At 28.5% G+C, this 14,400-nt stretch overlaps 1 protein-coding gene across 2 annotated transcripts in view; it reads right to left on the reverse strand.

The window, feature by feature from the left end:
* Positions 1-293: 293 nt before the first annotated feature.
* LOC119671389 (coactosin-like protein) overlaps positions 294-14,400 on the reverse strand; it is a 57,071-nt gene continuing 42,964 nt past the window's right edge. For both annotated transcript variants that reach the window (XM_038082003.1, XM_038082002.1), the window contains exons 3-4: positions 647-729; positions 294-570 (exon numbers count right to left, since the gene is read on the reverse strand). In XM_038082003.1, coding sequence (XP_037937931.1) covers positions 309-570; positions 647-729 — 345 coding nt within the window. In that variant the 3' untranslated portion in view covers positions 294-308. The remainder of the gene's footprint in view (positions 571-646; positions 730-14,400) is intronic.

The following is a 14,400-nucleotide window of genomic DNA, read 5'->3' on the forward strand; positions in this document are numbered from 1 at the left end:
TCTATAAGCTAGAATTTTGTTAAGCGTAAAATACTTTGGATTAGTGATAAAATATTTGGGAAAAATTAAATAAATACATAGTGGAAGAACCCTACTAAAATAACTGATATTATAGAAATTCCAACTAAATAAAACTGCTTAAACTTAAATTTTTTTGTGTTGGATTATTCTATAGAATGTACAAAAACTTCCAACCCGGATAGTATGTTTATATAATTCGATTATAATGTTACAGTATAAACGATCACATCAAAATCTGAGTAAAGTGAGATCGTATCAGTTCTATTTTAAACCAAACAAGAAATGTATTACATATATATTGGTCTTACATTTAATACATCCTTAATGAGTGCCTTATCTGTAGACATTTTAGCACGTTGAATTACACCAACATCTTGACCGATCCATGTTAGAAAGATGAATTTTTTCCTCTTCGACATTTCATCACCCATTTGTATTCTAATATAACCGAATGCACGTTCATTGTCACCGAATTGGTTACGGAACTCTTCAAAGCATTGTCCACGTGCCGTACATAATATACGAGGTCCATCAAACTTAAAGACGGCCCTATTAATGAGAGAATTACAAAAATAAATATTATATATTATTATGATTAATTATGAAAAACATTAATAATACTTACCATTCCGTGTCTGTGAGATCAGAACGTACATCTTCATATGCTTCACGAATTGCATCTTTATCCAAGGAAGTAGCTACGGGCATCTGAAAAAAATATATAAAAATAGATATTATTTTATTTGATGTAAAATATAGAAATATATTCTTTGATTAATTATTTCAATACATACATATATATACATATTTCCGGAAGGATAAAATGCTCATAAAATGAATTTGACTACCTATACAAAGCGAATATTTTGGGACAACAAAAGCGACGAAAGTAATGTGATTAGGTCAATACAAACTTTAGAATATGTGCTACCCGTCCTACAATTACTACCAAGAAAGTAAGTAAACCGCTTTCGGAACATTCACACCTTACGTTTTGGATCTCACCACTCTTTCAGTTGTTAAAAGTGATGGGTTGATTTTTACTTGTGAAGAAATGCTTAATAATGGTTCCATATGATTGGGGTTAGGTCGGTATGGGTGCTTTATAATCGTGATGATGTATGGTCGAAATATAGTTGTAGTCGTGATGTAGTAGTATTAGTCGAGTTGTAAAGTAGTACTTAACAATAATTCCATAATCTCAGAAACCAAGTGGTGGTGAATTTCACATAACTGTTATAGAAGGATTCTATTAAAATAATACGTAACAGTTTTTTCAAGATGTTGGAAAAATCATGTTGTTAGTTTTATTTTTTTAGAAGCCCAATGAGATAGTCCATTGAATTTTATAAGATGTAAAATAAGACACTGGTTCCACGAAATTTTGATTGGTGGTATATCTTATAGTGGACTATAGTTTCACAAAACACTATTGAGAGTCGATTATTTATTTCAGGATTTTCATTTATCTATACTCTAAATATTACCTCTTGAATTTTTAAGTAGTTAATTCGACAATATAGACTTATAGTCGAGTCGAATAAGTATTTTAGGATTTTTATTCATACATACTCTAAATATTATCTCTTGAATTTTTCCAATTCTTAGGTATTAAAATCGACAATAATTATTGTTTAGTTGCATTCCGAATTACTATTCATGTGCTCTCTTTTAAAGCCCATAAATATTTAAAACTTATAATAATTTTCGTTATACTCGTAGTTCATGGTGATTGATTTATATCTTTGAAGCGCATTTCCGACATTAATATCGTTTTTTGAATATATTTTTATATATCGGCATATTCAAAAAGCAATGACCTCAACGAGGTATTGTGTGTTGCATTTATGGAATTATTCGTGCTATCCGATATGCCGCTCCATTGCATCACCGGTTCGTCTCACTATGAAATGCGGTTAAACTTAACACAAAATTGTTGTGTTTTTCATTTACTATATAAGGATTTTATTTATAAATTTGCCTAATAAGCATTTTTTATTTTTATTATTTTTGGCATTTTTTCAAAGCTTTAATTTTAGAGCATTTTTAAAAATTCATTTAACAAAAAAAATTTTATTTAACTGGCCATGATGGGCAGCTTTGAGATAAATTGCACTGCATGTGCAATGCATGAATCGAATTAATTTTTAACAATTTATTATAATTATTATTTTTTTTTTTAAATTTATTTTATTTTTGCCGGAAATATTATTTGCCACTTTTTTGGCTTGCGTGATTCTCATGTGAAGTGAGCAATTACTTTCGATTTCATTTTACTAAAGTCTGTGTTGATGAAAAAAAAATGAGAAAAATTAAAAAAAAATAAATAAAAAAAATAAAAGTAAAAAAAAAATAATACATAAATAAATATACGTTAATACATATTTAAAAAAATTATGAATACTAGAGACGAGAGATATATTGAAACCAATTTCAGAACCTTCAGAAATATTTATGATAATACTTATCCGTAATATAAGCAGTACAGTCTTTCAGAAATTTATAAAACCTTTTCAAAACAGTAATTTTTAACAAGAAAACTTTCCATTTTCCTATTTTTTCCGACTCGTCTACGATTAGGACAAAAGATCTGTTAAACTACATAAGTAAAACGTCTTTAGTTTTATTCATTGGGGTTTCTTGCAATAAACATGGTTTTAAAATGGATTAGAACTACTAATTATAGGAAGTTAGAACCGGCATTTACCAGCTGCTACGACCAACTAATCAAACCATTCTAATCAAAGCAATCAAGCAAAATAGTTCTAGTCATATTTATCGGGATTTCTTGTGAGGAGCACGGATTTAAAATGACTAATAATTACTATTAATAGGGACCTAGAATGCAAAAATCACCTGCTGCTGTAATCAATCTATCAAATAGTTTCCATTACACATCATTGAACCAACTATGACATATTGAATGTTGAGTATTTATTGAGTTACCTATCGGGGTACCACATACATGCATTAACATGTTGAATATAGAATCGTTATGACTATATTGAAATGATAAAAACAGAAGTTGTCTTTATTTTACATATCTAAAATGTAAATGATAGGATGTCCTTTGACAGTTTGAAAATTCTGAATATATTTTGTTAGTTCACACCCTTATAAAAAAGATGAGACACCATTTCAAGGTTTTTATTGCAGTTGAAAATCTGAAACTGCTGTATATAGTATTACAACATATATATATAATAATATCAATTTGTATTTAGATATTTACACATAAACAACCATAATACTATTCACTTACGAGGGCAGTATGATAAGTCATTAATTAATAAACAGAAGGGACAAATTTTTGTACACATTATCATTATATAGTTATATTATAATTTATTATATTTATATTATCACATATATATATGGTAAAAGATGAGATATATCACACTACGATACAGCCTGTTATTATATATGGAACTATCGAATAAGCAGATTAGCACTAAGCGGTTAATAAGTTAACTTCACAGACTTGTATGCATCTACAATTAATAGATTTGTATATTGACTTCTAAATATCTTCTCTTACAAGGGTTAAACAAAATATCTCCAGAGTTATCAAACTCTCAAAGGAAATCCTATCGCTCACACTTCAGATGTATAACATAAAAGCAACTTTTATTTTTGTTGTTTTAATGCAGTAATAATGAGTCTATATTCAACACCTTAATGCATGTGATTCCATGATAAGTTTTGTTTTTCAGTTCGAAGTACATAAAATTATAAGCTCTCTTTGAATTAAGAGAAGGTGGAATTTAAAGGATACAAATTTTCTTCAAATTCCGGAAAGCTTCTTTTTTCCAAATAAAATTTTTGTCTAAACCAGCAATAACTTGCAAATAACCCTCGTATATAGTCCGGGGTCTGGACATAAAACAATTTTACACTTTATTAAACAAAAATTAAAAACAAAAAGAAAATTAAAAAAGAAGCCAAAAAATTTTCATTTTATTTTTCTCCTTCAAATAAAAAAAAATAATTACAAGTAAAATAAGTAATTATGAAGGGTGTGTTAATGTGAGGGTGTGCATTTTATTTTCAAGTATTAATAAGCATTCATGTTGAAAACTGTATTCCTGCTGGACGTCAACTCCTTCAAAGACACACAGTAAGTCATACATCTGCTTTAGATACTATATGTGCTCACATATATATGGGACATATTCTATAAGTAGGGGTACCAGTGTAGAAAACTGCTAAAATGTGAAGATAGCAATGAACTCAATTCTGCCACTTGAGTTTAAATTAATAAAAAAAAAACATTCTCAAGTGCTCTGTATAAGCATATATATAACACAAACATATATATAAATAAATATATGACTAAATAATTTTATCACTTAAGTGCTAGTAATACTAGTGGCATTAAAGCCACATAACTTGAGATAGAATGAATTATAACACTTAAGAGCCTGAATAAAACAAAGACTTTCATTCGAAAAAATGTAATGAATTTCCGTAGAAATTAATTAATTTAATTTGCAGTGATAAAATAATTTTAAATTATGAGTAAATGTAGGCAGTCTTCTTGATTTCTAGTCGGAGATAAGTCCAACTAACTCTATTGTTCTGTATTAATTGTGAAGCGACAGCTCGTTTATGAAGTTAAGGATCGTCTAAAATGTGCACTAAAATTAAAGTTAAAAAATTATATTTTTATCTTTTAATAAATAATTCATTAATTTAATTAAGAAATTTAATAAAATAAAATTTTTTTTAAAAAATCCTCAACATATTTTATTATGAAAACTAATATTTTGTATTGTAAGATAACAATTTATAAAGAGGTTTTGAAAAGTAGTGAAATACAACAACAAAAATTATTTTATATTATTGAGTTTTAATTGAATTTTTAGCTGACCATACAGCTGTTTCGAATATTGTTAAATATCCATCATCAGTGGTCGTGGAAATATTTCCATTAAACCGCCTCGTGCCCTGCCAAATTTGAAACTCAGACTCAGCTTTTATTAGTCAAATTTATTCTTTATTCTTTATCAAAAATACTATTAAATATAATAGTCACTTCCGTCTTAAACTGACGTCATATTACAATTTATATTCAAGATAAAAATTTATTTAATAAGAAAAAAATAAATTTAATAGTTTCCTTCCATAAGACATTGTCAAAAATAAAAATAAATTATTAAATTCTTTGGAATATTAATGTGTTTACGGTTTCTTAGCTAGAAGCCAAAACTCGTCTTTGGAGCTAATATCTGAGTGAAGTACTTCGAATATTATTTTCATGTTTCTCTATAAGTCTATACTTAGAAAAAAAATCTCGAAGACCCTTATTAAGGCTAATTGAAAACAGAAGTCATTATCTTAGTGCCACTCATCTTTGGATATGGTTTTTACCTCCTATGATTTCAAATTTTATCGAATTATTCCTCTATAAACCTTTAATATTCAGTTTTAAGCAAGAACCTTAGATCTAGTATATAAAATTCTAATTTTTTGTCATTGGTTCAACAACAAATCTTGGTTTGGTTCATTGAAACCTGTATGGAATGATTTACAAAGATATAAAACGGCCTTTAACCTGCTCTGCAAGATAAAGTGGTAAATCTGATATTGAGTCTGTAACAGATTTGGCGCTGAAACATTTTACTAACTATATAATGTAATGTTAAGCCCTATACTGAATGTAGGGACTTAATATATGATATTGAAAGACAATTTATTTTTTAAAGACTTTTAGTTTTAAAACTATTTCCGGTGTTTTAACCTATTAAAAAATCTTTGAATATGTCGAAAAGATTTATCTCAAATATAAATAATATTTTCTATTACCAATGCCTAAACAGAATCTACACATTAAATCAAAAATGTTATAATAATTATATTGAAAGCATAATTATGGGTCACTCCACAAGTGGCAAAGCTGCTAAATGGCTAAATGATATACTCCATCATTTTCATTTTTGACTAAAATAAATCGACAACTTAAAAACTACACTAAATAATCTAATAGATTAACTTTAAAAATAAAACACTTAAGCAATCTGCAGAAGCCTGCAACAGCCGTACGAGGAAAAATACTTGCGACATGCATCACACATTTGCCCACAATTTCGCATGGGGACGACAGCCCGAAATATCGCCCGGTCTAAAAGTCTGTCTGCGGGTTGTGCGTTTATTGTCGGCACCACGCCTTAATTACGAGACAGTTTGACTCATAAAACATTTGCCAACTTTTATTAACAACACAAAAAAAACAACCAAAAAAAAAACAAAAAATGAAATGACATGAAAAAAGAGATATGTAAAAATAAGGAATATCGACGCATATATGTTTTTTTAATCCGAAAAGTGGAAGAGCTGCGAGCAACCAAAGAAATGAAGAAATGAATTCAGGAAACATTTGCGGGAAAATTCTGCGAATTCGTACGAGACCAAATTGTATAACTGAGCAGAAATTAAATTGTGAGTCAGAAAAATTTTTTTGGTTCAAAGCAATTGAAACCGAACTAAACTCTACCGAAATGTATCTGATTTTTCTTACACAATCATTTTTGCTTGCCGTTTAGACTTCGGGATATGCGTCAACATGTCAAAGAGTTCTCCGCTGTTCTGCGTTTATATGTGCACGTTATATCTAAATATATATGTATGCAAATATATAATGTGGATGGATATATTACATATGCATGAAATATACATTTCTGATTTTGTGTATTTAATTTTATTTTTGAAACACTGCAACTTGCAGTGGTTGATATGATTGAAAATGGGTGGACTCGTGTGTACGTGTCTTCCGCAGACGTAGTATTTAATATTTAAATACTGAATTTACATTTAAACTCATATTTTTTATTTGAATTTAGCGCAAATAATTCTATATTAAACATTTTGAAATATTAAATGAACACCGGATATATCAACGTTAATCCCCGCTCGAAGGAACTGACGATTATTTTACTTAAAAAAAGGGGGTTCCGAAACACTGAGTACTGATAAGAAATCTAAACATATTATATAGTTAGTTAGTTGTGGTGGTAGGAGGAACGAGTTCTACTCAATTAGCTGAAAAAAGCCGTTTTGAATCCACAAAACCTCGTAATAGTGGATACTAGAGAGAAAATCAAGTTAGAGGCATTTATAAAGGCAAGAATCAAATTATATATAAATGCAGACTTATCATTGTATAGATCTTATAAGAAGTAGATTCATCAATTCTTTAATTTGATGTAATTCATTCCAAAAAAAAAAATAAAAGTCATTATCTGAAATTAAGGAGCTACTTTTCAAAGTAATAGATAGCATAAAGCTAGACAAACAATAAATAGATTGATAGATAGATGACGGATAGATAAGGAGCTAAACATACAGACAAGCAAACAGCTGTATAGATATCATGTAGTCAATTCTTCTACTCATGTTCCTAAGTATCACATATGGTTTATAAAATATTTAAAGTTTTCTTACATATCTTGTGCAAAGAATATAAAAGTAATAATGCTAATGTATTTGCTTTTAGAATATGATCAATGTCAATTATATTTATATGTATTAGCCTTTTCAGTATTTAATCTGTTGAATCTATTGAAATTCTTCAAAGTTATATTTATATTTCCTTTATATATTAAAGTAGTATTACCACAAAAACAGACAAGTGAGGCTCTTTATTACACCATTCCTTTAAAGTATATAAGAATTATAATTGCATCAGACCATACTTTTAATATTAAGCATACAAACATATATTTTCCGTACATATGATTACTTTTGAAATAAAATATTTTTAAGAATTTATATCAAAATATATTAAAAAACCTTTTTTTATAAATAATAAGATATTTGTTTTAGATTACTAAACCGGTACACATTAATAAATATATAAAATGTGTTATTCCAATTTATTGTTTTTTGCTTTTCATGTTTTTTCAATAATTGTTTTTTTTTAAATTGTAAACTTTATAAATCCGATAAGTTAAATATGTTTTCCTCATGACTTATTAAGAAAAACTTCATATTAATAATCATGACGTCTTGTTCTACTGATAAAAAATAATGTCAAACAATAATTTCTTGGAAATTCTTGTTAGCGATACTTAACCTAAAAATATTTATCTCGGCAGAAAACATATTTTTAATTATATTTAGTTTATTAAAAAACTACATAAAAAATTATTAGTTACATAGTTTTAAATTATTTTTTAAGATATTTTTTTTCTGATAAATTTCTATAGGGATTTGTTCTATATAATATTAAAAAAGTAGGTCTAAATGAAAACATATTAATAGGATTAATAGGATAGGAAACACATATGTTCTCATCAGCTTATAAATTTTAAATTTAAAACAAATCCAACCTTAACCTTAATCAACCTTGATTACCAATACCTTGAGCGGATTAGTACTGTTAAACCCTAAGCTAAATCTTTTGGTTAATAATCTCACTTAAATAGGTTTTTTTTAATATTCATCGCAAAATTAATTATGTTTTCTTTAAAGAAACGTTGGATTAACATAATTGGTGAGTTTATGTTGTAAAAGCGTTTTTTTGCAAAAACTCTATATTCCATTTAAAAAGTAATCGGAATTTAATCACCTCGTTTCTATTAAAATATTATGTGGAATTCCTCATAACTAAGGAAGTCTTTATGGTTTGCTTATTTGGTGAACGTTGAAAAAACAACGTTTCAAGAGATTGTTCTGAAAGCATTTCTCTGCAGAAACTCTATACTCCATTTAAAAAGTAAGCGGCTTATAGTCAGTGGAATTCCGCATAACTGAGGAAGTCTTTGTGGTTTATTTATTTGGTGAACGTTGAAACACCAACGAGAGTTTTGGGTGATACTGAGTCGTTAATGATAGGTGGCTTAGGAACGTAGATCTAGTGGGTCTTGAAAATTTGCAACTCCTTTCATATTTTGGTTTGTTTGTCTTTATTGTTATTAGTACTATCTTTTGTTGGCGAATAAGTTGTCTATCACATCTACTCTTCTCTTATGATAAACCGCTCTATGAACGTATTCATTTTGAAGAAGTTTAGTAATTTGCTATTCTTAATATTTATAATTACTTATTTATTCATTTATTTGTGAGTTACCACTGAAATTAATAAATAAATAAATTATATTTATAATTACTTTTCAAAAGCGTTTAAAAAAAAGGTTCGATTTTAATAAAAATTATAATTATAACATATAAATATAATATAATAACCATCAGGTTCCCATCCAATTATCATTAATAAACTGTTCAAATATATATTAATAAGTTTATAAAAATAACTGTCAATTGAATAATTAATCAAAAGCAAATCACTACCAAAAATAAAACCCACAAATAATGTAGGAAAATAATGTAAACTTTCTAAGAGAGACAGATACTCGTAAAGTATCTTTTGTCGGAACAATTAACCACGCTAATTGTTGAACCAAAACAATTAGATCGGACTTAATACAGCGTCTAACCTCAATTTTCAACACCTTTCGGCTTCATACTAAGCCAAAGAAGCCAAACCAAATTTATGAAGAAGCGCATAGATTGACAGCGAGGAGAAGCGGTGGAAAAGTCCGACTTTTGTATATTGAAGTCTGTGTCAAAGCTATTAAGAGGCATTGAAGTTTTTGGCTTTGGGTTAACGAACAATTAAATTTCACACACAAACACAAATATAAACACTTTCACTTAAATTGAGTAGGTTGACGACTAAGTTGACCATCAGTAGCCGCTGAAGTGCATATAATATCTTATAATCTGCTTAAAAGGTATTTGAATTTTTCTCTACATTTTCAAATTCCTTTTTTTTTTCCTTTTTTACTTGTCCATATTTATTACTACTACTACATTTTTCTATTTTTTATTTTCTAAATAAGCAATTTATTTTGTTGCGGTATAAGTTTCATTATGAAAGCAATTATGAAGTTATAAATGCAGCATTTAACATCAATACCGAGTCATCAATTTCAACAGATAGATAGATAGATAGATAGATAGATAGATAGTTAGATAGATAGATTCATGTGTTGAAGAAAGAAGAAATTTTTTCTTTCTTATGATAGAAAAAAAAAAATCAAATGATTTTATGTGTATTTGCTTGCCGTTAAGATATTCAAAATTTAACAAATAAAAAATTATAAATCATTTTTACTGCAATTTGCTTATCTCAAGCTCATTCACGAGTTAACAGATAAGCACCAACAATTTTATTCCAATAAATAAAAATAATGCAAATATTGTATTTTATGTACACAATGAACATAAAAATAAAATACTTCATTATAAATTGTGAAATGTATTTTAAAATAATATTTTTTTTAAAAAATTGTATCTCAAGAAAAAATCAGTAACATTTATATAACTGAAAAATATAAATAAGTACAGTTGGCCGCATTGTTTCTATATACATGTATTTTAAATTTTTAATATTAAAAATATTTTATAAATATCTTATATGCTTAAATATATGTAATTGCTTTCATAACCTCATAATACACATATCCTAATTATTCTATTTCATAAAACTTAAACTATCTATTATTAATATTTATACCAGTAGCTAAGTCCAGTTTGTCTTAACACAACATTTTCTCAATTAAATCTTATATATCAGAAGTCATCATAAAAAATTTGAATGGGATTTTCTTTACTTTAAAAATAAATTTTATAAGAAATAAAAATTTTTATTACAATTTTTATGATCGAAAAGTTAAAATAACTTATAGATACTTTGACATTATGCAGCGATAGTGATAGTATTACGCTACTAGGCTCTGTCATTAGCAAAATACTGAAAGCAGTGATTGTTTCGTTGAAGGAGGTCTTGTTTATTATTCTATAAAAATTATTTTTATTGAGAATTTTGGACACTTGCGGTTTGCTCCACAGAAAACAACTTAAATATTTCAAAATAGAAGAATAATATATGTTGATATAAATATAATATTTATATATGGGTGAGTTTGAGGGAACGAAACAAATCGAAAGACTTTATATATATGTGTATATTCATTATTAATACATCATAATATGACTGAATGATTAACAAATGTATAGTCTTAGTCGATATAGTATTTTATCTGAAACTACAGGCCTTCTCCCCCCACATATTTCTACCACGATTGTGCGCACAATCTTATTCTGGACATAAAAAATAATCAGATTTTCTTATTTTATTTCACCAAATTGTTTAATGAGGATAACAAAAGTCAGCAACTCCTTTCTCCTGACATTATTTTTAGAGGGTATTAGAATGGGCAATATATGCCTCCGAGTGGAAGTGCGCCTTCTGAACCTAACCTATTTTATTTTACAGAATCTCATATGATGTTTTACTCATATAGATTCTTCACAATCTTCCTGCTTCTCCTCCTCTTCGGCGGCTTTTATTTTGTCTTGTAGGAGGGATATGTTGGGTTAATTTTTCAGGCATCAAGGTTTCTTTTGTACTTTTTAAATCATTGAGCAGTAAAATCTTCAGAATTTAGAATGTTTGAGGATATGAGAAGAGAAAAAATAAACTTAACAGTTTTTAGAGGTAAAAAGTTCAATTATTATTATTTAAAGACTTTGGATTGAGTTTCACAGTATAGACCATAAAGCTTATACCAAATATAATCACTACTTCCTTAAGTACGTAAAGGCATTTAGATTAAAGAATTTTCAAAATAAATAAGTGGCAAATCGATGTTTACACTATATCTTTGTAATGGAAAGGTGTGTTGGCAGAATCTGGATTAAGTTTAATTAATTGAAAGGAATATAAGAATGAGGGCAACAATCCTCCGTCTAATATAATCGATGGTTTCATAGTTTTTATTATATCGATTCTTTTGAAATACTTATTTCCTATAGGGCACACAATATATATTTTATTAGTTTTGATGGTCATAATATTATTATTATTTAAAATATATATAGAACTTATTCCTACATAAACGATCTTTGCAAGTACCCTCACATCGTCAACTGGGAATGCATTACAAGTTTCATCTGACTATATCTTTCAAACACACCCAAATTGTTATTTTGAGAAATATATTCTGCAACAGTGACTGATTAAGAAAATTTATAAATTTATAAATTTTTAAGTAAAAAGTCAACAAAAAATTGCAAACATAATTTTTCATTCTACTTAATTAGGAGCTTGTTAAGTGATAACAGAAAAGAACAACATTTCTGCATGATAAATAATATCAAACTGCAGAGTTGACATTAGATAAGCTCAAAGCACTCGTCTATATGAAAGTCTTTTCATATATATTATATAATTTTTTTTGTACATAATCGTAAAATATATTTATTTAATTCTTACGCTATACATTGTGACCGAAAATTTTTCGGAAATTCTCATTTAAAATTCGCGCGCTGTATATTTTTCGATATTTTAAGTTTTATGTAGTTTGGCAGCACTGTCTTTATTACTATTGCCAAAATTGAGCGCGATCTGTCGACAGTTCGTTTACGGCAGCTGTTGAAACCAGTTCACCTCAGTAGTGCGTTGCGAAAAAAACAATGGAAAAAAATATTGAACAAAGAGTTTGCATCAAATTTTGTTTTTCGAACGAAATTTCGTGTGCAGAATCGTTGCGAATGCTACAAAAGGCTTATGGGGAATCAGTTTTATCGAAAACTCAAGTTTATGAGTGGTACAAAGCCTTTCAGGACTGTCGTACGACCGTCGAAGACATGCCGCGTTCTGGACGACCTTCGACCTCTACCACCGACGAAAACATTGAAAAGGCAAAGGAAATCGTGTTCAAAAATCCTCATGTGAGTGTTAGAGAGATAGCACGAGAGCTAGGCATCGGTCGTGAGATGGCTCGTTTGATTTTGGTGGACAATTTGTGTATGCGACGTGTCAACGCCCGGCTTGTTCCGATTCACCTCAATTTGTTCAACATTATCAACGATTTTAAGGCCAAACATTCAATAAATACCATCGAACAGCCACCGTATTCACCTGATCTTGCACCGTGTGACTTTTTCCTGTTTCCCAACCTCAAATTACCACTCAGAGGAACGCGTTTTGAATCCATAGAAGACGTAAAACAGAATTCGCAGAGGGAACTCAAAGCCATACCGGAAAGCGCCTATAAAAAATGTTTTGATGATTGGAGAACGTCTGGCATGTTGTATCGCTTCTAATGGAGCATATTTTGAGGGATTAAATAAATATTGATGAAGATTAAGAATTTTGCGTTTTATTTAAAATTTCCGGAAACTTTTCGGTCACAATGTATATAATCATTAATAAAGTATTATATACCTTTTTTGCAGAGTTTTTTGGTATAATAAAGCATTTATTAAGCCAGATTAGCGGAGTGCAAAATGTTTTCAGTTTGCCATTTTGGCAAATGACTAATGGGGAACATTTGGTCATAAAAGTCATGGACATGTGCAAACACTATAGATAATTCTTGTGAGTATTGGAGAGATAGTGACGTTAACTGTGCGCTAAAACGATTGGTTGTTTTTGTACTTAACCTCAATTTGTTTCTAATGTCAGATAGTACTATACATCGGGAGCTTTTTTTTGAAGTAAGATATGCATGCGATTGACTTCGATAATATATATATCTAAAGTTTAGATAGTAGACTGAGAGCTTTAATGTATTATTTGTAGTAGAATAGTGCAATAAGATGTGCGCGAGATTGTCACTATATATAATATATATAACGTTTAGATAGTAGACTGAGAGCTTTGAAGTGTTGTTCGAAATAGGTTACTGCGTTAAGATGAGCATTAGATTATATTCTATAATATATATATCTAAAGTTTAGATAGTAGACTGATGGCTATGAAAGTTAGTTCAAAGTTAAATAGTGTAATAAGATATTTATGAGGTAAATTTCTATTAAATATATATTAGTGTAAAACATCTTTAAACACCTATCCTATTCTTTACAGAAATCAAAGTATGAAAACTCTTTCGATATATTTGTGGTGGATAAGAGTAGAAAAAAGGTGAAAAGAAGGTGGACGAGAGGTGGTCAAGAGGTGAACAAGACATGAACAAGTGGTGGTTTATTCCACTGTGAAGGCAGAGTAAGAGTTTCCACGTTTTAGAAACCAACTTTTTTTATTTTAATTTAATCTTCATTTTTTTTACGTAATGCTTAATTTTCCACACTTTCAAAATTTAAAATGGCAATCTTAAATTAAAATTTATTCCAATTTTTTTTTTAATATATTCTTGAGTAGTCCTGGTAACAGCGATAAGCAAGCACGAAATGTCAATATACCATAAAATATAAAATGTCAATATCTTAACAAATAAATGAACCATTAAAGATATGTAAACTAAAAGAAAATACGGAGCGGATTATTGCAACAGAACTTTTGTACGGTTTACCGGTTCTAATTACATAGAAAATACTCAGCTCAGTAAGAATTAAAAAATCAAATGTTTAAGA

Source organism: Teleopsis dalmanni, chromosome 1 (genome assembly GCF_002237135.1).
Source record: "Teleopsis dalmanni isolate 2A chromosome 1, ASM223713v2, whole genome shotgun sequence".
Lineage (NCBI taxonomy): Eukaryota > Metazoa > Arthropoda > Insecta > Diptera > Diopsidae > Teleopsis > Teleopsis dalmanni.